Below are 25,736 nucleotides of genomic sequence, written 5' to 3'. Positions count from 1 at the left end.
ATAACAAGTCTATGGTTCCAAAGTTTCAAACCATGTAAGTAAACCAACCGTGTATCAAGTGTAAGCGATATTTCCGCAATATATATTTGAAAGGTTATATTTTTTATTGGTTATATACTTAGTGAATTAAATTCATATTTTTTCGTCAATTGGTATAGTAGTTGCAAGTTTGAACCCAAACTTGCTTAATTTTTTTGAATAATGTTTATATTATTTAAAAAACTTCATGTAGAGTCAAGCGTGAGACCATGAATTGCTCAATTATGGAATATTTCAAATGTTAATAACATGGGAAGTGCTTGATACAACGACCAACGAAAACCATAATAGAGGCACACTGATATTACAATGTAGCGGATAGTCTTTGATTAAACCTCCGGACTTTAAATACAAATTACAATGTTTTCTATATAAGTAGTGGAGTTTCAATAGATTGGAAAAATAAATTCCTCAAATAGAAAGCCTAACTTTAAATCCCCTAAAAATTCCTAACTTTAAATAAATGTACATATGCATTACATTGTTTTCTATAAATACATAATGGAGTTTAAATAGATTGGAAAATAATCTTCCTTTCTTTATTATATTAATTTGAGTCTCATACTCCAACTAGTTGAGGTCTATTTATTGTATTTTAATTTTTTTTTTTAAATCTCCATAAGTAGATAATAAAAAGTAATCCTTCAATTATTAAAATCATAAAAGTGAAACACATCTTCTTTACGAATTTTAACTCAACATATTGAGGTTTTACTACATTGCAATACACCAGATGATCTTGTCAATGATCTTACAAATTTGGCATCAACAACTTTAAAATTTTGTTCAAGTTTATAATTTGGTTTTATCACTTGTCCACCTTTTGTTTCAATGAAGGATGCTCCATTTTCAAAAGCGTCTCCAACCGAATAAAATTCCCATGTATCTCCAATTCCGTTACTACTTTTCCTCCATGTAACCTACACCAATTATATAATTAATTAATTAATATAACATATTATACCCATTTTATATACGAAATAAGTTTGGTGAATTAATTGTTTGGAATAGTTACCTCCTTTTTTCCTGTGGTTGGTGCTATGAAGAGGTTTGATTGGCTTTTAAGGCTTGGTTCCATACTTCCACCTATTGCATATTGCACCCATCCCATGTACAGATTATTTGCAACATGTGCATATCCATGACGAATTCTGTAATTTTTTTTCAAATGAATTAATGATAGAACTTATGAATAAATTTGTCAATTTTTTGTTACTTTTAATTTTGTTTATTATATAAAAAACTAATAATTCTGTAATCATAAATTACCTAGGCATGCGCTGGTGGCAATTAGGTCCAAAATAGTTGTATATAACGGTGACTTTCATGTTTTTGTCTCTCACAAATCCATCATCGTGACCAAGAAGCATAACTTTATTTTGCTCTCTAAACCAATTGTTGGAGATTGTTATATCAGTGGAACCTCGTGTAACATCTAAAAGACCATCTTGACAATCATAAAGTGTGCTATGATCAATCCAAATTTTTGAAGCAGAAACCAATCTAATTGCATCTCCATCAACTTGACCTAATGCAATTATCTTTCCATCGGAACCCATCACCATTCCAGGAGCTTGAGGTCGACAATGATGAACCCTTATTCCGTGGATGATTATGTTGGTTTCCTAATAACAAATAACAAACATGTTATTTTAATTTAGAAAGTAATAGCTATGTGGTTGAAATTCTAAAAGACACTTAAAATAACTATAATTAATAATGATTCTACAAACTTGAATAAAAAAAATATTATGGAGGAATGTTAGAGAAAACTTATAGAATTTATCATTAATTTAAACTTTTATATGTTTAAGAGACAGTAAAATAAAGATAAATTGTATTTGTTTCAAGTTTCAGACAATCCTCTATTAAATAAAGTTGTAAGATTTTTGTTTAGCTAGGCCAACGTTGGTAGCATTTTTTCATATGCATTTTTTTCCATTACAAATCTTTGAGATTTCAATTGTCTATTTTTTTTCATCTAAAATTTTCATTTCATATTTAATACTTTTTCATAATTTTGAATTTATTATTAAGTATTACCTTATATATCATCAAACACGCATTATCTGCAATGTGGATATCGACGCCTCGACCATCAATGGTGGTGAAACTACTGATGAGAAGGGGTTTCACAAGCTTAATGTCCATATCCCTTTGGAATGTGATCCAAACTTTACCTTGAATCTTAGAAGCTCCATATCTCAAGGTTCCAGGTGTTGGATTTAAAGGGTGATCACTGTGATCGGTAACTTTATAATGGATTAAGTCTTTACCAATGTTGTTTGTCATTTTTCCCGCATATCCCACCGAGCAATTAGCAAGTTGTTGTCGATGTTTCCTCCATTCAGGATTAAATCTCCAACATTGATCGATCACATTCATTTCCATGCCTTCTATCTCAGATTTCTTTGCTGAACTAACATTTGTAGTAAAAAATGTTACCATAACGACAGGTAAAATAAAGTACCAATAGACGGAGTTGGTTACATGATGAAAAGCCATGATTCAATATATACTTGTCTTTGAATTAATAATAATACTAATTGTGTTATTGAGAAGAGAGGGATATTAAGGAGGAAGAGGTTTGCTTGATTTTTATATTGGAGAATAATGGTGTGAGAAAGTGGTAACAGAGGTTAAAGTTGTTAGTGGTTGCTTGTGGTTTGGAAGTTCGTTTAAGTTGTTGTGTTAAACTTTGGCCAAAATGACTCACTGGTTTAAGAAAGAAACTAAATATAGGAAGAAGAAGGGATTGGTTAGTTTTTAAATCATTAACTTAAATTATGACAATATAACAATTAGCTAAATGTAGACAATTACTATAGAAAGAGATAATGAGAAACGATAAGTATATACAAATAGGTATAGATAAACAAAACACAGTCTATCATCGTTATTGTTGTTATGTTTGTAAATATATGTATGTTTGATTTGTTTATGATGATTGATGGAGCTATTTTTATGCAGTTGAAACGTTATTGATTTCAATCTATTATGTAATATACTATTGAACCGTGTAATTTAACTTTGATTTATTATTTTATTAATTAAATTCATAGACCTCACAAAATATGCATGTTAAATATATCTTAGTGCAATACTACATATCTACAACCGTCAGACATCCCAACAAATATGAACACTCCAATTTAAAGCAAGGAGTCTTGTATTACTCACTAACTCAACATGCAAACATCTAACTATGATGGAACAGTTTAATTTGAGCTCTACTTCCACTCTATATTCTTCGTCAAGTACAATCCCTCCAAAGTTTCCCCATGCTTTGCAATATATGTACATGATGAGGCAAGTAAATCCACACCCAAATCCCCTTAATTTTGAAAAGGTAACAAGTTCACAACCTTCTATATTTTTAACTTGTGTAACTTTGATCCCTTTATTTAATAAATGAATAAAATTATGACTAAATAGTTAATGGTTATAATATACATGTAGTACCAATCTACCCGAGATTAAATCCTATTATCACAGTGATTGAGTCAAGATGCAATTTTTGAAGAAAATAGATTTACCTCAATTCCAAATCTTAAAAACATTATATTGTTATTCTAATTTACAAAGCTTATTCATTGTTTTAATAGTTTATTGTCTTTGCGGATTAATATTTCAGTTTGAAACCCTAAAAAAGTTTGATATGTGAAATAAGCATCCTTGATATTCTACTATTGAATAAATCAAGTTTTGTAACTTTATACTCCATTGTGTTCCCACTACAAGAAACTTGACCTATAGCGATGAACAAAAATCATATGTGGCGAATTTTGTCTGTGTGCATGTCATAAAAAATTAAATTAACCATAATTATTTATTTCAATGACACCGACATTAATACAATATAATCTAAATTCTTTTTTTAATGACACCAACAAAAAATTTATTATAAAAAAAGTTGTTTAAGGTATAATTGGAATGATGAAAAAGTAAGTATAAATATACTCATATAGTTTGTTACATTATTTAATTATTTACTTTGTCAAATTTTTTATTAATTTATTTTTGGTGGCCATGGTTCGAACCCTGAACATTGTATATGTTATTCATTGTCCCTACCAACTGAGTTAAACTCGCGATAACCAATCTTTTTATTAATTTACTTATAGGAAACAAGTATGTCTAGTAAAATATGAGTCATTATCCATTTTTAATTATTTATTTTCAGCAATTTAACTATCTCTTTTATGTTCAAATATTATTACTCAGAATTTTATTCAACAATTAATCTAAATATTTTTAAGTCATTCGGTTCAATATTTGTGTTCTAATTTTATGTTATTTCCCAAAATATTTTAACATTGAATTTAAACAAAAAAAAATATTAATTACAAACGATAGTAAGTATTTGACATTTTATTTCATTATATGTTTATTTGGACTGAAATTTAAAATTATAGGGTCTATATTCAATATCTAAAATTAAGAAATTCACAAATTGAAAAACCGCAGGAAAATCCGCAGCAAAGACTATATGAAAAATCGCATCAATTCCTGCGGAACTTCCTAAGAGTGTGTTTGGATGGGGGAATGTTTTGAGGGAATATATTGTTTTGAGGGAATTCAAATACTTTGGGGTGAATTCCATTGTTTGGATAATAATTTGAAGCATTTTCAAAATGATGGAAATTTACGAAGTATTTTGTTCAAGTTAAATTTAGAGAATTTCAAATGACACCTAAAAACTAAGAATTTCAAATTTCTTCATTGTTGTTATTTTTCATATTTTGCATTTTGGTCCTCAAATTTTCCAAAAATTTCAAACTGACCCAATAAATGTCCAAAAAATTGCAAATTGGTCACTCAAATTTTTCAAAGATTATAATTTGACCCCTCAATTTTTTGAAATTTACATTTTGACCCCTAATTTCAATTTTCAAATTTGGCCCAAAAAAATTAAAATTTATAAAAGTTGCCCAAAAATGATGACAATGAATTTTTTTTTATTATTTCATCCAAACAAAAGAATTGAGAAATGAAAGTAATTTAATTGAATCATTTAAATTACCTAGAATTCTAAATTCTTTAAAATTTATCAATTACCTCATCCAAACACACTCTAAGGAATCGCAAGAATAACACTACTCATTGGATAATTATTCAGCAAGAAAATCCTCAGCAAAATAATAGTTACCTGCGGATGTTCCTGCAGCTTTTTAATCCGCAGGAAACTTCGTGAGACAAAGGGAAGCTACCGCAAAATCCTCAGCTATTCCTGCGGATTAGTTTCCACATGAAAATCCAAAGAAAAAAGAAGAGTTTCTAGTAGTGTTATACCTACGGACAGTACATTTACCTACGGTTGAATTGAATGTATGTAGAGGTGTTACCTACAGACTAATACTTTTACCTCCGGTGTTTCTGGCGTTGGTAAAATCAAATTCCAATACTTTATTTTATTTTTTTTATAAAACGCCCCCCCTTTTCTTGTAGTCATGTCCGTGGGCATGTTGATTACATGTTTGAGAAATCAAAATTTGTTGTTAGCATGGATATGTAATTTCTTGAAAAACATTGGTTTGAGGAATTAAAAAATTATTGATATATTTCTTGCAAGAGCATAGCACCTTGGCTACATTATATTTCGAATTAGTGCAATGTGTGGTTATGCATTCGGGACATTGATAACAATTTTATCTAGATTGAAGGTGAAAAAATAAAGATTTTAATTCTAATTTAATGATTTAAAATACCAAACTTAAATTTGAACCGTCCTATTTAATCAAATATCCACTAATATTTCGAATGTGCGAATGTCTGATTACAAGAGAGTTAGGTCCTTGTTTAGGTTTGGTATGTGGCCTTGCTAGCTCTTCATAGATAAAAGTGGTAGCAAAGACAACTAGCCGTCCTAAAATGGATTTGGCATTATAGTATTCAAGCAAATTGCACAATCTTAGCTGAAACGTTAAAAGTATGATGTAGTATAGAATTTATGTAATTCCATTCGTGTGCATGAATGGCATAATGCCAATATAAATGACAAATGTCCAATGTGTCAACAAATAAGAATGCAACAAAAGAAATTTAGGTTAAAGCTATAGACAAAATCTCCAGCTTACTTTATTAATTCAACCAAGTATTTTATTATCAATATTGAATTTGGTTATCTCTAACTACTACAAATTTGCTTTATCTTCCCTTGTGCCTTTCATTTGTTCACCACCTTTAATTTTGACAACAATGGTTTCTTCCTTTTTTCATACACTCATATTCTTTTCTGCCACCCATATCCTACTTCAATTGCCACAAGCCAATGGAAAAAACTTCTCATGTACTTTGAATTCCTCTCCTTCATGTGACACATATGTTGCATACTTTGCTAACTCTCCAAACTTTTTAACCCTCACAGCCATATCTGATATATTTGACACCAGTCCTCAATCCATTGCAAGAGCAAGCAACATAAAAGATGAAAATATGAACCTCATTCATGGCCAACTTTTGCTTATACCTATAACTTGTGGTTGCAATGGAAATGGAAACTACTCTTTTGCCAATATCTCACACTTAATCAAAGAAAGTGAAAGTTACTATTATCTTTCGACCATTTCGTATCAGAATCTCACTAATTGGCAGACAGTGGAAGATTCAAACCCTAATCTGAATCCATATTTGTTGAAAATAGGCACCAAAATAAACATCCCTTTGTTTTGTAGGTGCCCTTCAAACTATTTTGCAAAAGGGATAGAGTATCTCATTACTTATGTTTGGCAGCCTAATGATAATCTTACACTTGTAGCTTCCAAGCTTGGTGCATCACCAAAGGACATAATCACAGCAAATACAAACAACTTTGGTCAAAACTTCACTGTTGCAATCAACCTTCCAGTTTTTATTCCTGTGAAAAACTTACCAGCTCTTTCTCAATCATACTATTCTTCAAGTGAAAGAAAGAGAATCAATCATTTTTCTATTATAATTTCCATTGGTATATGTCTAGGATGCACTATTCTGATTTCACTATTATTATTACTTTTTTATGTTTATTGTTTAAGGAAGAGAAAGGCTTGTGAGAATAAGTGTGTGCCTTCTGTGGAGATAACAGATAAGTTAATTTCCGAAGTTTCAAATTATGTAAGTAAGCCAACAGTGTATGAAGTTGGTATGATTATGAAAGCTACCATGAACCTTAATGAAATGTGTAAGATAGGGAAATCAGTGTACAAAGCTAAAATAGATGGTTTGGTTTTGGCTGTGAAAAATGTAAAGGGACATATCACAGTCACAGAAGAGTTGATGATTTTACAAAAGGTAAATCATGCAAATCTAGTGAAACTAGTAGGTGTCTCTTCAGGATATGATGGAAATCACTTTCTTGTATATGAATATGCTGAAAATGGATCTCTTTATAACTGGTTATTATCTGAGTTTTGCACTCTTAGTTGGAGTCAGAGGTTAAGCATAGCAGTTGATATTGCAATAGGGCTGCAATACTTGCATGAACACACACAACCATGTATAGTCCATAGGAACATCAAATCAAGTAACATTCTTCTTGACTCAAAATTTAAGGCCAAGATAGCAAATTTTTCTGTTGCAAGAACTACAAAGAATCCTATGATAACAAAAGTTGATGTTTTAGGTTATGGAATGGTTCTGATGGAGCTAATAACAGGAAAGAAGTTTTTGTCGTATAGCGAACATAGCGAGGTGAATATGTTGTGGAAAGATTTTAAGTGTGTGTTTGATACAGAACAAAAGAGAGAAGAAATTGTTAGAAGATGGATGGATCCTAAGTTAGGGAGGTTTTATAATGTTGTTGAAGCTCTTAGTTTATTCACTTTGGCAGTGAATTGCATAGAAGAACAACCTTTGTTAAGACCAACTATGGGAGAAGTTGTTCTTAGTCTTTCTCTTCTCACTCAACCCTCTCCTACTTTGTTAGAGGTGTCTTGGACTTATGGATTAGATGTAGAGGTTGCTGAAATGGTTACTCCCATCATAGCTCGTTGATTGAGGGAATGCAAATTCAGTAATTGAATTAAAAATTTGGTATTTTGTTTTTTTTAACAAGAAATTTGGTATATTGTTGATGCTTTCCTTAGTATATTAGTAACAATCTCATGTGTCCTCGTGACCTTAACTCAGTTGGTATGGACAATTCATAATATATGTAAGGTCTGGGGTTCAAACCCCAACAACCAAATAAAAAAAAGAGTAACAATCTTATGCCAGATTGTGTGAAAAAATGGCAGAAAACAACTTCTCTTAGGATAGATAGATTGATATGTTTAGTCCACATTATTAGTCATGTTCTTATCATATTAGAGCTATTGTATAAAAATATATATTTTAATTTAGAACTATTTTGCCGATTATCTGCCTATATATTTTTTTGACCTATACAAGAATTGATGTACATACAAATTCAAAAAGGGTCAAATATATGTTTAAACATATATGTAAGCCTTTTTTTTTTTTTTTTTACAAAAGAGGGCAAAGCCCAAAGGAAAGAAAACTAAGAAATTAAACGGACGTTCCTAGGCATGCAAGCTCCGGAAATATCATCAAACAAAAGACTCTGAAGCTCACTAGGAGGAGTCTCCAGAATATGAAAATCTAGAAAATCCGTCGAAATGCTGAAATTAGCAATCCAATCTGCACTTTTGTTGCCTTCCCGCCAAGTATGGGTAATTTTGACAGTCCAACTCAAACTCAAAAGTTGTCGAATACGCCTAACCAAAGTAGGAGTTGTTCCACTAAAATTGCAATTTTCAGTAATCATGTCGACCAAGATCTTTGAGTCACTCTCCACTATAAGATGAGTTGTATTCTCCCTCCACGCCATGTCCAAACCTAGGTACATGCCCCACATTTCAGCATGAAAAGCATCACACATTCCAATCTTCTTGAAGTAGCCTTTGATCCATCTGCCATTAGAGTCTCGAAGAAGCCCTCCACACCCTGCAAGAGTACCAGATCCCTTCCAAACACCATCACAATTAAGCTTAACCCAACTAAACGGAGGTCATCACATATGTAAGCCTTTTTACTAAGCGTATCTTAGATACCTCATTAATGTATAGACATAGTATTTGTGGACATTTTCAACTTTTGTACTAGAATGTGATTGTGAGCAACTATGAAATGTGGAAACAATTTTGTCATGTACATATAAATAACATTCATTTTTAAATTTATTTTTAAAATAAATTCATGTTAACGTACTAAGATTTATTTTAAAGTCTCGTACCTTATCTGTGTAACTTAGTGAACAACTTCTAATAGTGTCCTTTTAACATACAATAATTTCTCAAAACTCATTTTGTGTTTATCATGAAAGTGAGCTTAATAAAAAGTTATTTATAAATTAAAAATATTGATTAATTATTTTTTGAAGAATATTGATTAAAATTGTATATTTAACAGCTTAAATATTATATAATCAATTAGGAAACTTTCTAAAGAAAGAAAAGTTTTTCTGTTTTTTCCAAAAAAAGATATTTAATATTAAATAGTAAAAAATATTTAAAGTGATTTTGAGAGGGAAAACAAATGTAGTTAATGCTATTTTAGTTCATTCTTATTTTTCCTTTTGAAAATTGTTTTTAAGTGTTTTTCATTAAAAGTAACCGATTTTAAACAGTTAAAAGTCGATGGCATGATATACGTTCTCCTAATTATTTATGATTATTGCACAATTCTTTCAAGACAAATATGCATCAATAATGATGTTGTGGAATAAAAAAAAGTCGGCCACACTAATTAGAACCATAATAGAGGCACACTGATATTATAATGTAGTAATATTTTCAATGTCATTAATCTAATTTTACACTTGAATGAATTAGATATTCATTTTCTAAATTCGCCAATAAGTGCACTATTTTAACCTTCCCAAACTAACTCAACATTCAATTTGTATCGAGACATGTTATATTGTACTACTACTCATGTGAATATCAAAGGTCATCCTCATTAATGTAATACATCTTTTTTGCCGAGGTCTATCTGTTGCATCTTTTTTCAAAAAGATTCCATTGTCAAAATTAATCTCTCAAATGTTAACATCAAGAGAGTGAAATGCATCTTCCTTTACGAATTTTAACTCAGCATATTGAGGTTTTACTGCATTGTAACACGCCGGATGAACTTGTCAATGATCTTACATATTTGGCATCAACAACTTTAAAATTCTGTTCATGGCTATAATTTGGTTTAGTCACTTGTCCACCTTTTGTTTCCACGAAGGATGCTCCATTTTCAAAAGCGTCCCCAACTGAATAAAATTTCCATGTATCTCCAATTCCATTACTACTTTTTCTCCATGTCACCTACACCAATTATATATTTAATTTAACACGTTGTACTCATTTTATGAACGAAACAATCATAAAAGATTGGTGTCTTAATTGCTTGAAATAATTACCTCCTTTTTCCCGGTTGCATGTGCTATGAAGAGGTTTGATTGACTTTTAAGGCTTGATTCCATACTTCCACCTATTGCATATTGCACCCATCCCATGTACAGATTATTTGCAACATGTGCGTATCCATGACGAATTCTGTAAAAAAAATTAAATAAAAGATAAAACCTATCAATAAATTTAGAAATATTTTTTTTACTTTTAATTTTGTTTATTGTATAAAAAACTATTAATTTTGCAATCATAAATTACCTAGGCATGCGCTGGTGGCAATTAGGTCCAAAATAGTTGTATACAACGGTGACTTTCATGTTTTTGTCTCTCACAAATTCATCATCGTGACCAAGAAGCATAACTTTATTTTGCTCTCTAAACCAATTGTTGGATATCGTTATATCAGTGGAACCTCGTGTAACATCTAGAAGACCATCTTGACAATTATAAAGTGTGTTATGATCGATCCAAATTTCTGAAGCAGAAACCAATCTGATTGCACCTCCATCAACTTGACCTAATGAAATTATCTTTCCATCGGGACCCATCATCATTCCAGGAGCTTGAGGTCGACAATGATGAACCCTAATTCTGTGGATGATTATGTTGGTTGCCTAATAACAGATAACAAACATGTCATTATAAGTTAGAAAGTAATAGATGTTGATTGAAATATTAAAAGAATAAAATGAAATTAACTATAATAATGATTATACAAACTTGAATGAAAAAGAAATTTCGGACAAAAGTTAGAAAAAGAAAATGATAGAATTCATCTCAAATTTTAATGTTATATAAGTTTTGGAGACGATAAAATAAAATCAAAATGTATTCGTTTCATGTTTTAGATGATAATATAGTATATAATGGTATATCTATTTTTTTAACTAGGGCAGCTTTGCTAGCATTTTTTTACATGGAATTTTTTGGCTACAACGTTGCATTATGGGAGACATTCCAATTGTCCATTTGTTTCATCTATAATTTGATTTGAAATTCAATACTGTTTGGTAATTTTTCACTAATCATTAGTTATTACCTTATATATCATCAGGCACGCATTATCTGCAATGTGGACATCGACGCCTCGACCGTCAATGGTGGTGAAACTACTGATGAGAAGGGGTCTCACAAGCTTAATGTTCATGTTCCGTTTAAGTGTGATCCAAACTTTGCCTTGAATCCTAGATGCTTCATATCTCAAGGTTCCAGGTGCTGGATTTAAAGGGTGGTCCCTAGGATCGGTAACTGTATAATGGATTAAGTCCTTGCCTATGTTGTTTGTCATTTTCCCTACATATCCCACTGAGCAAACGGTAAGTTGTTGTCGATGTTTCCTCCATTTAGGATTGAATCTCCAACATTGATCAATCACATTCATTTCCTTGTCTTCTATCTTAGTTTTCTCGGTAGAACTAGCATTTGTTGTAAAAAATGTGAGCATAACAACAAGTAAAATAAAACACCAAAAGACGGAGTTGATTACTTGATGACAAACCATGATTCTATATATAATTGTAATTTCAATGTTTCTTAATTTTATTTTTGAATAAGGGGCTGAATCCAAAAGAATAACTACAAAGAAACTAAACAAAAAGTGGAGATTATTAATAATTAACAGTGGTCTAAGAAAAAAATGAGTTTGTTCAAGAACACTATTATTCATTAGGATCACTATTATTCTTGATGTTACAACATCCAGGTGTACCAAGAAACAAACTTGAGTTGCTTTTTCAACCTGGGAATCTGAGTATATATCAGGTGGATTTGCAACATGTTAAGCAATTTGATTAGAATATGTGTTGATGGAATTGAAGATTGAAGTATGCGATCTATATATTGGATTGTTTATTGAATATAAATCAACTGTTTATTTGGCTAAGAGTCTTGTGTGTCATAGTAGAAGCGAACACAATGAATAGTGATTTCATTTTATCACAGAACAAGTAAAGAGGGATGTGCTGAAGGATATACATTGCCAAACAGAAGAATAACTAGCTAATGTTGTTAGAAACATTTTGGCATTCAAAATCAGTCCTATGTTGTTCAAACCAAGATGACATCACATGTTTAATAGTTAAACAAACATTTGTCATAGGGCAAGCATAGAATGACCTTCCTGGTTTTTTTACAGTATTGGTTTTACTAACAACACAAATTCTAGGACACCAACATTCAAGCGCTCTCACATCACCATTAAATTTGGAGCTTGAAGATAAAGCTCAACTTTCATAACCGTTTTTTCTCATATTCCCACGTCCCATCATTTCAGATTCAATTTCAATAGTTTTGCTTCAAGAAGTTTTGGGAATTTTGGCTTTCAGATTCAATAAGAAAAAAAATTCGGGTTTGAAGTTTTTTGAATTGGGGAAGAACTGGACCACTTATTATTGGAAGAAGTTTTGGTGATTTTGGAGTGTAGATTGCAGATTATGTAATTAGGGTTCCAATTTTATATATTTGGGGAAGAAAGAGCCGTTGGGGAAGTAAAGATCTGTTGGGGAAGAAAGCCAAAATATTTTCTGCAAATCAATCAATTTGGTCCTCTAAAATGTTTGTTATTATCGGCCAAATTAGTCATTGTCTACGTGGCGTCTGACATGTGAGAGGTTAACGGCCACGTCAGCACCATTAATGCTCTGGTTGAACAGAAGGACTAACTTGATTGACATTTAACAAATTCAAGGATTAAATTGATATTTCGCATAATTGAGAGATGAATTCGACCGATTCGTAAAAATTCAAAGACGAATTTGATGATTCACTCTTTGAGTTAAGATCTCACTACTTTACAAAAGAAATTGAGGGTACCATTTTATGTGAGATATTCATAAATGAGATGTTTTTGCCTATCTCTCTACTCAATTGTACCCGTCATTTATTTGGATAAATTGAGACTATCTTAACCACTAAAATCTACCAATGAAATAAAGTCGACATGGCATGTTACTTTCTTCACTTTGCCAATCAGTTTCCTTTGGCTTAAGGTGCAAGTACAATAGATGGCATTATCGGAAAGATGCATTCCAATTTACAAAACATACAGTAGTGCCAGCTTCTTAGTTAATTAATCATGCTCGAGTAGAACCGAAAAGAAAAAAGAAAAAAAAAAAAAAAAAAAAAAAAAAAAAAAAAAAGACTATGGGCCTGTTTGATTGAATTTTGCTTTTCAGTTTTATAAATCACTTTTACAAAACACTATTTAAGATTAAAGTTAAAAAAAAAAAAAAAATGTGTTTGATTATCGTACTTTTAAATCAGTTTTAAGTATTTTAATTTTTTAAAAGATTTACTAAAATGCCATTAATGAAAGACTTTCTTGTTTTTCAGTTGAGAGAAAACTTGAAAACAAAAAGCAAAACAACTTTTGGCAGTTTTCGTTTTTCAGTTTTTAAAACAATAAAATTGGAACAGTTTTTAAAAACTAATTTTGAGAAGACCTTCATCAAACAAGTTTTTAAAATTTTCAGTTTTATAAAACAGAAAAACAGTTTTTGAAAACCATTTCAAAGAGGCCCATTTATAATCTACTCTGAGGTTATAAAGGGAGTTCAAATTCTAAACCTTCCATCATCTCAAACTCTTTGGTAAAAATCAAAAGAAATCACCTCACACCCCTTATATTCTTCAAGCAAATTATTTCCATACTTTAGAAATTTCATTTTTTTTTATATACTCAATATTTATGACCCAAATTGTAGGTTCGTCTTAGGCCACCAAATTTTTAAAAACGGCCCTGATTACAATTATATTTTACGTGTTGGACCGTAAGTTTGAACACACATTTGATTCGTCACTTCTTCAGGATTATAGCGTGACATTCTTGTTACTAAAGTATTTGATCCAAAAAAAAGGTTGATTCAATGCTCGAGCAGAAAATTAAATGCAATATTTTCTAAAAAAAAAAAAAATTCCTCATTTTTGGCATGAATTTTAATTAGAGTCTGCCTAAGGAGGTTGTTGCTAAAGCAAGACCTTTAGGCCTCCAAAAAATTTAGACCTCATATTAGGCTCCGAATCCTTTTTACTTTAAACATATTTCTATAAGTTATATTCTTTAAATATCTTCGCGCCTACCACAATTAGTAGTTAAATGGAGAATCATAGACTTTTAGTTCACGTCACAAGTTTGATCCCAAGAGTTATAGACTTTTTTCTTCATATTTCTATGAATATAATGTTATTTGTTTTTAAAAAGTTCTTTCATTAATGATGTTGAGTCTAACGGAAAGAGTTAAACTCTCACAGTCCGATGAATCGATATTCAAATATATTTTAAAAAATAAATATTAAATTAACCCATCCATATTAGTACCGAAAAAAATCGAACATGAGATCTTGAGAAGAAGAACACTCATGTTCCAAGTCAATACCACCGGCTAACATGCTTCAATAAAATTACACATTTAGTGTTATTAATTTTTATATTTCTATATCAACACACTTAAAATGTCTCAATTTAAAATTCGTTTTCAACCTATAAATACATGCCTACAAATACATTGGAACAGTCCTGAATTTAACCCTCACCTGGGCTTCATCTTGGCCACGATTAAAGCACTTTATAATGGATTCCAAATCTCAAAAAGCGGTTATGATATATATATATATTTTTTTAAGTATGTTGATGAAATTAAAAAACATACACGAATCTTAATAATCTAGCAAACTCTCACTCATTCCTTTTCTTTTTTGACTAACTCACACTCACTCTTGACAATGTATATTTTTACACATTTATATATTCCATATTTCGTTTGGAATATCAACATTTACAAAGAAGATTCATTTAACTAAGGATTAATATTATTAATTAAGCCATCATTTGATGAAACTCGTTGAAATCAAGAACCCCATTATGATCAATATCAAATGCATCAATCATAACCACACACTCTTCATAAGACCTATCATCTCCAAGACGTTGCAACATCCTTTGCAACCCTTTTGGAGTAATACAACCTTCTTTCTCCTCCCACACAAACATCTCAAAAGCCTTTCTTAAATCTTTATCATCATCTCTTCCTCCTTCACCTTTCATCAACTTAATAAAATCATTGAAATCCAACAAGTTGTCGCCGTCGCCGTCGAGGTAATTTATCACCCTTTCAGCTTCCTCATGAGACATGTGCTCACCAATTGAACCAAAATATGACCTTAATTCATAGGCTGAAATTTTTCCATCTCCATCACCATCAAAGTACTTAAAAACCTCTCTTAATCCTTTTTCATCTTCATTGGTGTTAGTTTTTGGTGTGGTGGACAGTGAAATTGGAGATCTTGGAGAGCATAATGATGATGAATTTGAAGATCTTGATCTAATAAGCTTGAGACCTAATTTGTTAGCGAACCACTTGGATGGTTTTAGAATTCTAGCCATAATAACAAAAATGAAATTTTTGAGAAACCTAATTCAATTTCCTCTCCAACATATACAAAATTATTAATATATTATTATTTGAAAGGTGACATGAAATTACTAATAGGTAGTCTTTTGATATAATGCAAGAGTCAAATAAAAAGATTGAGATATATATAAGGAAATTAAGAGTAGCTTTTGAGGGAGTTGCTATGAAATTGCTTGGGGAGCAGAACTGAATTATGGAAATTAAAGATACGTAACCTTTCTGATGAGAAGGAAATTGCATGGTAGTTTCCTAAGAGGGTCCCGAGAAATTGATGGAACAATGTCAAGCTGATAATTTTATTTTTTGAGGGGACAAGCTGATAATTATTTTGAGGCGGTTTATTTTTCACTTGAATAAAAACTTATATAAACATCTAGGGGTGTAAATGGGTTGATTTGAGTTAGGTTTGGCCAAACCCAAGACCCGAACCATATAGGGTACTCCGGTTTGGATTAGGTAAAATATTCACCCGTTAAATTAATGGGTGGGTTTGGGCAAACCTACTAATTTCCGGTTTGGTTTGGGTTGGGTAGTGGATTATTCAATTTTTTTTTGTTAATATGAAATGACTAAACGACGAATCCTTGTATTTTTTTCATAAAAAATTTTCAACTTTTTATATTCTTAAAATAATTATGTAACATATTTTCACTATATTTTAGCATCATAAAATAATAAATTTTAATATTAAATAAAAAATTTGATCATCGAATACTTGAAATAAATTAAAGTTGGATGACGTAAAATTGCTTTAGCATCAAAGTAACTATAAATTGCAACATCATAATTTGTAACTCTAATATTTTTTTTATTTTCAATATAAAGGATGTGTTGTGTCAATTTTAAAAATTAAACTAAATTTATGATCAAAACATTTGTTATTCTTCTTCCTCTCTATGAAAATGAAATTAAAATTTGAAAATTATTGGGTAAGTTGGTTTATTGGGTATGGGTTCGGTTTTACCCAAAATCCATTATTTTTTATGGGTTTTTCATTTTTTAAAACCATATCCACCCAATCACCCAACCCAACCCACTTTTTTGGATTTTTTTGGATGGGTTTGACGGGTTTTTTGGGTTTACCCAACCCATGTACACCCCTATATACATCCGGTAAATAAATTTTCTCTATTCAAACAACATGAGTGTGTGTATATAATATAAATCGACAAGATTAATGAAATGCTTTAAGCTTCTTCTCTTCTAAAAAATAAAAATAAAAATCGACAATGTTTTTGTTTTAGGTAAAATATTTTTTGATCATTTAAGTTTGACAAAAATATCGAAGCAATCATTTAAGTTTGTTAATTTTTAAATAAGTTCTTTTAAGTGTTTTATAAGTTTTCAATAGGTCCTATGAATTTTTTTTAACTTTCAAATCCTTAAAAGGGTAGTAAAGAACTATTTGAAAATTTAAAACTTAAAGAACCTGATATTTTTTGTCAAATTTAAAAGACTAAAAGAAGTTTAACCTATGTTTTAGTAGGCATTCTATAACATTTCATTAGATATTATCAATCAAAAAAACATATGATGAAAAATCAACGAAAATGTTAGATTAGTTAATAATCGGTCATCTTTTGTTAATCTTCAGTTTTTTTTTCTTCTCTCATGCATATCAATGATAAATCTAGAACAAATATATCAGTCTTATCTTAATGAGGACGTCACTATGTCAAAAAATATAGTAAAATGTTAATGAGTGTCTTCAGACATTTTTTAAGAACCTCTAATATATAATTTTTATGAAAATTTGGTATTCAATGTATTGAAATTTATAATATTTAATTTTTTAAAGGAACAATTTCAAAATTTTGGATCCTTATAAAGTCTCCTGGCATTCGATAACAAAACTAAAATAATATATACCAGTCTTACGGAGAAATATTTCATTTTCCTGAAAGTTACGTTTTTAGTAGAACTTGGAGGAAAAAGAAAGGAATATGGAATTTAAATTACAATCTCAAATTTTCAAGGACAAAACATTTTTTTTTTTTTTTTTTTTTTTTTTTTTTTTTATCTTAGATGAAGTCAAAAACTAATGAAACTAAAACATACAATTATGAGATCTCGTATTCGAACTCAATTAAAGGTGTTTCCTTTAACGATATATACATTGTTAGCTGAGTTCGACCTTACAATAAGCATTGCGCGCTACCTGATGTGCAATATGAGTTGTCGTTTGATCAGTGGTGGAGCCAGACAAAAATGTTTGGGGTGGCCGTCATGCCGCCATCAAAATAAACTAAAATATAATATATAAATCATTCAAAATAAACCAAAAATCAATCATTCAAAATTTAAACTACATAATATATAAAGTCGATCATTACATACCTAAAGACGCACTTTACGCTTTCCGAGTGACTTGAAATCATCAATAATTGATTCAGAACTAATACATTCACTAATATCCTTTTCGATGTAAACTGACATGCTATTTGCTAAAAACCATGTCCCATCTTGTTTCTCAACTTAGATTTGATAATTTTCATTGCTAAAAAAGATCTTTCAGTTGTGGCTGTAGAAACCGGAAGAGTCATAACAAGACGCAACAACCTATCAAGCAACAAGTGTTTTTTGGGTTGTCCATTGGCAGGAATGGCAGCAGGCAAACATGAACATAATTCTTGAATAGTTGATAAATTTTTCAAAGTTGATGATTCACGAGCCTCAAAAAGGAAATGTTTTAGATGAAATGGCAAATTAATCTTCTCCTGATCACTAAAATCCATGGGATAATATTTTTCAACAAGACTACATATAGTGCTAATGTCAAAAGCTTTATATCCATCCTCCGGAGACAAAGCACAACTTAGAGTCAACAAATCCATTGCTTGCTCACTAAATCTGCTATTCAACTCTTGTAATTGTTTGTCAATGGTAGTAAAAAAAATCAACTCTGAAATAATGTTCTATTGTTACCTGATTCTCTTCAAGGTGAGAACGCCCAAACCTTGTTGTTGAATGACTGTCATTGAGGTCAGGAACCTCAATATCATGCTTTTCACAAAAGGACACCACATTGGCAAACAACTTATCCCAACCATTTTCTCTCAAATCTTGAATAAGAGCTTTTGTTGAACGAACCAAAAGCACAGCGTTAACAACATCCTGAGATTGTTTTTGCAAGGCTTGACAAAGCAAATCTGTTGTCCCCATAATTTCTTTCATCAAATGCAAGATAAATATAAAATCAAAAGACTTTAGGTGATTGTAAGAACTATCAGCATCTGCACGTTGGGCAATTTTTTTTGCATCTTTTGCAATGATTTTCAAAACTGGACAAGTTGCTCCATACATACTTATCAAGCTACAAATAGAGTTGAAATGTGATCCCCAACGAGTATCTCCAGCTCTTTTCACAGTACCAACTTGGTTTTTACCTTTACCAGTTACAATCTCCCCAGTCTCTAACAAATTTTCGATTTCTTTTGATTGGGCAGCTTGTAACTCATCATGGCGCTTAGTAGAAGAACCAACAACATTGACAACAAAAATCAGCTTCTCAAAGAATTTATGAATTGATGCAACTTCTCTTGATGCAGTAACTAAGGCAAGTTGCAACAACAACATTGACAACAAAAATCAGCTTCTCAAAGAATTTATGAATTGATGCAACTTCTCTTGATGCAGTAACTAAGGCAAGTTGCAACCGATGAGCAAAACAGTGGACATAGTAAGCATAAGGACAATCTTTCATAAATAGGCTTGTAAACCATTCCATTCTCCTCTCATATTTCTAGCACCGTCATACCCTTGACCACGAATGTTTGAAACATCAAGGTTATGTCGAGAAAGTATACCACATACTGCTTCATTAAGAGTTAAGGAAGCAGTGTCATTAACACGTGCCACATCAAAAAATCTCTCTTGTACCAAACCATTTATCAACAAACCTTAACACAAGAGCCATTTGTTCCTTTTTTGACTCATCACGAGCTTCATCAACGACGATGCAAAATTTAGAATCACCAATTTCTTCACGAATATGTTTTCTCACCCTACTAGAAAGAATTTGCAATATCTCTTTTTGGATTTGATGCGAAGTATATTTGCAATTTTCTGGAGCATTTTTCAACACAACTTTTTCAACTTCATCATTGTAGGATGCTAAAAGTTTTAACAATTCAAGAAAATTACCTTGATTTCTCGATTTGTTTCCTTCACGGTGACCCCTAAAAGCACAAGCTTGAATTGTTAACCAACGAACAGTGTCAATTGAAGTCTTGAGACATAGTCGATTATTCAGAATTTGAGTCGAACTTTGCACTTCAATAACATTCCTAAGATGCCCATCTTGATTCAAGAAGTCTTGACAAGCTTTCATTGCATTGTTGTGTGGTGAGCGAGGATCCTTCCCTATATGTTTAAGAAAGGAACAATTCTCTCCATTCCTAACTTTCCTCCAACTTCTAAAGCCAATAGAAATGAATACTTCTGATCCGTGACGTCCACTTGGTTTGTTGCTAAATAGATAACATTGTAAGCAATATGCAGCATCTTTTGACGGCGAATATTCTAGCCACGAAGAAAACAAGCTAAACCAACTGTGTTGAAATCGCCTTTGTGCTTTCCCGATACCGGACATGGGATAGTTTTCTAAGTTTGATTGATAAGGACCCCATTTTAGATAGGCTCTTCGTATTGCATCCATTTGTTTTGGTGGATATTTCCAAATTGGAATACGTTTTCCTGGATCCCTTTCTAAAAAAATTTCAATGTCTTCCGGATCAACTCTATTAATCTTTGAAGGATGAGACTCATTTTCTTCAATTCTTGGATTCTCATGAACATGTTCAAGTTCGGATGAAGAAATTATAACTTCATCTCTTTGAATATCAACGACCTTCCTCTTGAAAATAGAATCAATTCTTTGAAACTTCATCTTAACTGTTCCACCTGTTAACAACAAGAATCAAACCAACAATAAAATTACAATCAACAATAGTTTGTAACATATCAAAGGGAACATAATATTCCAAAATCTATTTTAACAGAATCTGGAGTATGCCTACGTAATTAAATTATATTCTTCAGATGCTCAACTTCAAATTACATATATGGTGTTTCAGTAGACTTCTATGCAAAAGTTTCACATCTACTACCAAGAAACTTTAGAGTACATTACTTCTAAGCAGCCTTCAGTTTTAAAAGCAAGCAGCTGAATGAGTTTCTTAATTCTCCTTGCAACTTGTAAATATTGGTACTTCAAAGTTTTACATTCTTATGAAGCACTAAAGTTTTACGTTTCATTAATCATATATATTTTATTTGACAGAATCAATTATAAGGTACTTCAAAGTCTCTAAAATTGATAATTGAACTTAAAGTGAACCAACACTTGAAAAAACCATAAACTGATAGCTAAAAAGCAAAAAACAGAGTCTCTAAAATTGATAATTGAACTCAAAGTGAACCAACACTTGAAAAAACCATAAATTGAACAATCAAAGGTAACTAAAAGTGATTAAAACCAACAAAAAATATAGAACAAGTTATCACAACTAAGTAACTAACAGTTAACTTAAATAACATCAACAAAAAGCTATACTTTTTCAAAACCAACAAACAGTTAAAGAGAATTTAAGATAAAGCCAAAATTAAGATGGTTAACAACATTAAAAACATGTAATCATCAGAGAATAATCATATTTGAAGGAAAATACATTCAATTTCATATTAACTTGCAATTTACCAGAATTAGGGTTTGTGGAGACTTTAAACAAGAGAGAAGATGAATGGAGATTGGAGAAGGAGGTGATTGGTCCAGGCGGCGGTTGCGGTTGGACGGCGGTGGATCGGTGCGGTGGTGGTGTGCTTGTCTTGTCTCGATCAATGATTTTGTTGCTTGGAGAAGAAGAGAACGCGTTCTCTCTTCAGATGAGAGAGAAAATAGGTGACCAAATGAAATTAGTTGGAAAATATTATTATTAACCAAGGGCATTTTCGTAATTTCACAGAAATAATGGGGTGGCGGTGGCTCCCCCTTGCCACCCCCTAATTCCGCCACTGCGTTTGATGATAATGTAAAGTGATCAAATTACCTCTGGGTTCGTTTCCCATATTTCACGGCCCCGTGTTAGATATGGTGATTCACCTCTGGAGTAGGAACCTTATTAGGTATTTATGCCTCATGATGAGCAATGGCCCAATCCGAAACAATTTACTTTCATAATTGATTTTAACTTGAATTTAGCTATCATTTAAAGTTTTTGTCTCTAAATTGTTTTTCCCGTTGTAAATTCAATGTTTAACTGTCCTAGTGAGCTTATCTCAGTTGATTGAGATAATGCATAAAATATGTAAGGTCTGGGATTCAAACTCCGGCCACTACTAAAAAATTCAATGTTTAACTCACTTTTAGTCCTAATAAATTCTATAAAGTTAATTTATTTAAAATTAATTATTAACATTGTAGAACCAAACAAATTGTAATCATACATATCTTATCTAAGGATGGGTTTACCAATGATGGGACTGTAGGCGTGGCAAAAATACTCATGCCCACGGGTATTTGTGGGCAAAATCCGTCATGGGCACGGGGTGGGTAGCAAAACGGGTATCCACGGGTATAATGAACGGGTATTTGACTACCCATTATTATATGGATACGGGCACGGATTTGATTATATCCATACCCACGGATACCCATACCTGATAATATATTAAGTAAATTACTAAAATATCCTTATATATCTTATATTATCTTATTACTTAAAGTTGTTACCTTATTGAATGAAATTTTACCGCCCACCTAAGACTCTTCGTTAATAACCTATTTTTGTTTTTAATTTTTTTTAATTCATCTTATTAAGTTTACCATTTTCACATCATAAAACATATCCTATGGATTATGTAAGAATCATGAATTTTCTATGGATTATGTATGATTTATGAAATTTTGAATGAATTATGTATGGATGTTTAAAAGTTGAAGTTTTTTTATAATTAAAAAAAAGTTATTATTTGTACCAAAAAATAAATAAATTCAAAATTCATGGGTACCCATGGATATCTCAATACCCACGGGTACACGTATAGTGGATACCCACGAGGATAGGGGCGGACATGGGTATCATATTTATTTAATGGGGCAGGGACGGATATCATACTATCCGTACCCATGGGTACTCATTGACATCCCTAGATGGGAGCATCTAATATTTGTCAGAGAAAAGACAATAGCGAAAAAACATATAAGAATCTAACAATAAAATATATATGTAAATATTTTATTTTATGCATATTGAAGTTGAAATTCAGAAAACATGTATAGCTAAAATAATTATATACATCAAAATCAAATTTAATTAAAATATCGATTTGATGAGCTTTTTTCTTAACCAGGTATTGTACACAATTGCCGATATTGATCCTCAAATGAGATAGTAATATTTAATGGGTCATGTTAATTGGTGCCTCCGAGTAATTGGTTAAGAAACCCTAAAAAAGAAAGTTTTAATTGAAAAATACACTTTGTTGACTTTTTTTAAGAGATTGACAACACAATTTCCAATGCAGCACATGCTATATTTGTTTCTTAACCGTACCCCTGAACACTTGTTAACATTTCCCATATTTAATTTCCATTTCAACAAATAAAGTTGCACAATACTTACAAGGTACAATAACGTTTTTCAATACTTATAACTTTTTTTTTTGGGAAACATTCAATACTTATAGCTGTATGTATCGGTAACATAAACTTTGTTACTGTGTTTTTCATTTATTTATAATTTTTAAATGGTTTTTGTTAACAAGTATCTTTATGGTATTTGTTAAAGATTTTAAAACAGAAATAATCGGTTAGTTTTATGTAGAAAAGTTACTTTTCCAAGCTTTAGTCTATTGAATACATCAATCCTAAGACAAAATATCTTATTTAGGCTTCTTAACAAGTGTCTTTATAGCACTTGATAGTATTCCCCTTTTTAAAATTGTTGATATATCTAGTATGAGTAAGTGTCTCGCATTTAATGAAAAATAGATGTTGAACAATATATGTAAGGTGGTCCACAAATTTAATGTTTTAAGATTTTGTGTTAAGATATGATATTCAAATCACTTTTATGGTTGCTCAAAATTCAATGTAAAGATCCTCGAATTCCTTCATCATCCAACAATAGTTTCCTATACAATGGTTTGACAGACTCATTGTATCGAAACTCTTCTTAAAAATGTGGTTGTTGATATAAGTTTTACGTTCAATAGAAAAATAATGTTGAATTATATAAGTGAAATAATTATAAAACTTAATGTCTTAAATTTGCGGTAAAATGTGGTCACCAAGTCACATACCATGATTCCCATACTATAGCCCAACAAAAACTAACTAACTTTTTTTAAGAAAAAATTTGAATAATTGAAAAAACTAATATAATATTAAGAAAAATTATTAGTTTTTCAACTAACTTTTGAAATTATTAAGAAAAGTGAATTCAACTAATATTAATATTAAGAAACATCGCAAGCATTTGAAATTTTAAAGAGAAGTTGCATGCTTCAAATAAACAGGCATGATTAATGATTGTAAGACTGGTTTGCAAGGATTAGCGAATACATGGATCAATTTTTAAACGACCCCTAATTGCAAGGATGAAATACATATTTAAGCCTAAAATTATTCATTCTCTTAACTCAGCGGCAGTATACTCTTATTTAACATTTTTTTAACGTGGGTTAACTCATGTTGCCACTTTTAAGATTGGTTCAATTATTTTTTAAACCGGTTTAACTGATTTTAAAAGTACTGCTGAAAAATGTCGAACGAAAGTTAACTTCCGCTAAATTAAAATAAGGGAAATGCTAACTGGTGCCCCCGGAGCACTGGTTAAGGATATGAAAAAGGAAATTATATAGTAGTTAATGCATTGAAATTGTGTAATTAATTTATAATAAAGTCAAAAACAGTTTCCTTTTATGGTAATAATTCTCTTTTATGGTATGCTTAACTAGTGCCCCGGGGCAACTTAAAATAATGAGTAATTTTAAAAGGGAGAAGATCAATTTTCCCTTGTATATCTGAGCTGCCCGGCCCATATGGAAATTTTGACACCAAATTTCACCTTGTCCATCTAATGTACCTTTGTCTCCTAGACATATAGTTAAATTTAATAATTAAAAGAAGCAGATTTTAGTTGGACTAAATTTGTATTTTTATAGAATACGTACCATTAATGTAGTTATGCTTTAGGGATCATGAGCTGCTGCAAAATTATTCCTTTATGCTTCTTTTTCTAAAGCTTACAAAATCAATCAAAAGCCAAACACTAAAAATAGTCTCACATCGATAGAAGGAAGCAGTATAACAGGGTTTATAATCTTTAAAGTGCTGATATAGCTCACGGATGATTAAGAAATCGTGTGTTGGAGTTGTTATTCAAATGGTTTCAATGTCCCTGGTTTTATCATTTCAAACGATGTCATTTAACTCAAGCTCTTCGATCTCTAATGGTTTCCTTTCTTCAAAAAAATATGTTTTTGTTTCATTATAAATATACTAAATTTCGTTTTAGCCGCTCTAAATAAAATACAAGGGTTAAATATGTTTTTGTTCCTTAAAAATATACCAATTTTTTTCGTTTATCTGTTCTAAAATTTTCCTTTGACTTTAATAAAATTTTCAATCATCAATTTTTGGCCCTATTTTTAAGTTAAATCATGTCTAGTCTTTGTATCTTTCAATAAAATTGTGTGGAAATGTGTAAGATATTGTAAAAATTTCTCCAAAAAAAACATGGAATTTTTTAACAAAACATGAATTAAATATAAATTTTTAACCGCAAAAAATATAAAATTATATTTAATTCATGTTTTGTTAAAAAATTCTATTTTTTTTTTTAAGAAATTCTCATAATATTATAAACCTTTCTGTAAAATTTTATTCAAAGACATGAGTTCTACATAT

The 25,736-nt window shown here is 30.9% G+C and overlaps 5 protein-coding genes across 5 annotated transcripts; 1 reads left to right on the top strand and 4 right to left on the bottom strand.

The window, feature by feature from the left end:
• Window positions 1-734: 734 nt before the first annotated feature.
• On the bottom strand, window positions 735-2,424 carry LOC11409720 (probable pectate lyase 16). The gene is made up of 4 exons (XM_003629461.2): window positions 2,083-2,424; window positions 1,309-1,664; window positions 1,055-1,190; window positions 735-959 (listed from the first exon to the last, which is right to left on the bottom strand). Exons 1-4 carry the CDS (start codon window positions 2,422-2,424, stop codon window positions 735-737), a joined length of 1,059 nt encoding a protein of 352 aa, XP_003629509.2.
• A 3,813-nt stretch (window positions 2,425-6,237) lies between these two features.
• LOC11413771 (serine/threonine receptor-like kinase NFP) lies at window positions 6,238-8,010 on the top strand. The gene has a single exon (XM_003629460.3). It carries the CDS (start codon window positions 6,238-6,240, stop codon window positions 8,008-8,010), a length of 1,773 nt encoding a protein of 590 aa, XP_003629508.1.
• A 2,096-nt stretch (window positions 8,011-10,106) lies between these two features.
• LOC11409719 (probable pectate lyase 16) lies at window positions 10,107-11,799 on the bottom strand. Its single transcript, XM_003629459.2, has 4 exons — window positions 11,458-11,799; window positions 10,677-11,032; window positions 10,427-10,562; window positions 10,107-10,331 (listed from the first exon to the last, which is right to left on the bottom strand). The coding sequence occupies exons 1-4, from the start codon at window positions 11,797-11,799 to the stop codon at window positions 10,107-10,109; spliced, it is 1,059 nt and encodes a 352-aa protein (XP_003629507.2).
• Window positions 11,800-14,997: 3,198 nt separating this feature from the next.
• Window positions 14,998-15,933, bottom strand: LOC11406648 (probable calcium-binding protein CML41). Its single transcript, XM_003629458.4, has one exon. The coding sequence runs from the start codon at window positions 15,796-15,798 to the stop codon at window positions 15,232-15,234; it is 567 nt and encodes a 188-aa protein (XP_003629506.1). The 5' UTR covers window positions 15,799-15,933; the 3' UTR covers window positions 14,998-15,231.
• A 2,337-nt stretch (window positions 15,934-18,270) lies between these two features.
• On the bottom strand, window positions 18,271-21,892 carry LOC112417422 (zinc finger MYM-type protein 1-like). The gene is made up of 5 exons (XM_024773091.1): window positions 21,874-21,892; window positions 19,706-20,728; window positions 19,546-19,638; window positions 18,752-19,377; window positions 18,271-18,621 (listed from the first exon to the last, which is right to left on the bottom strand). Exons 1-5 carry the CDS (start codon window positions 21,890-21,892, stop codon window positions 18,271-18,273), a joined length of 2,112 nt encoding a protein of 703 aa, XP_024628859.1.
• Window positions 21,893-25,736: the final 3,844 nt, after the last annotated feature.

This window comes from Medicago truncatula, chromosome 8, assembly GCF_003473485.1.
Source record: "Medicago truncatula cultivar Jemalong A17 chromosome 8, MtrunA17r5.0-ANR, whole genome shotgun sequence".
Lineage (NCBI taxonomy): Eukaryota > Viridiplantae > Streptophyta > Magnoliopsida > Fabales > Fabaceae > Medicago > Medicago truncatula.
The sequence above is the reverse complement of the archived record's forward strand: the minus strand, read 5'-3'. Positions and strand labels throughout refer to the sequence as shown.

What these genes read in the sequence shown, in the direction of transcription:
- LOC11409720 (XM_003629461.2), bottom strand. Translation starts at nt 2,424, where the DNA reads ATGAATGTGATCGATCAATGTTGGAGATTTAATCCTGAATGGAGGAAA. An exon ending in CGTGTTTGATGATATATAAG is followed by an intron (nt 1,665 to 2,082) that starts GTAATACTTAAT and finishes ATTTGTTATTAG; the next exon opens with GAAACCAACATAATCATCCA. An exon ending in TGCCACCAGCGCATGCCTAG is followed by an intron (nt 1,191 to 1,308) that starts GTAATTTATGAT and finishes AAAAAATTACAG; the next exon opens with AATTCGTCATGGATATGCAC.
- LOC11413771 (XM_003629460.3), top strand. Translation starts at nt 6,238, where the DNA reads ATGGTTTCTTCCTTTTTTCATACACTCATATTCTTTTCTGCCACCCAT.
- LOC11409719 (XM_003629459.2), bottom strand. Translation starts at nt 11,799, where the DNA reads ATGAATGTGATTGATCAATGTTGGAGATTCAATCCTAAATGGAGGAAA. An exon ending in TGCCACCAGCGCATGCCTAG is followed by an intron (nt 10,563 to 10,676) that starts GTAATTTATGAT and finishes TTTTTTTTACAG; the next exon opens with AATTCGTCATGGATACGCAC. An exon ending in ATGCAACCGGGAAAAAGGAG is followed by an intron (nt 10,332 to 10,426) that starts GTAATTATTTCA and finishes TAATTGGTGTAG; the next exon opens with GTGACATGGAGAAAAAGTAG.
- LOC11406648 (XM_003629458.4), bottom strand. Translation starts at nt 15,798, where the DNA reads ATGGCTAGAATTCTAAAACCATCCAAGTGGTTCGCTAACAAATTAGGT.
- LOC112417422 (XM_024773091.1), bottom strand. An exon ending in GTTTGTTGATAAATGGTTTG is followed by an intron (nt 19,639 to 19,705) that starts GTACAAGAGAGA and finishes TTAATGAAGCAG; the next exon opens with TATGTGGTATACTTTCTCGA. An exon ending in TATGAGAGGAGAATGGAATG is followed by an intron (nt 19,378 to 19,545) that starts GTTTACAAGCCT and finishes AACTTGCCTTAG; the next exon opens with TTACTGCATCAAGAGAAGTT.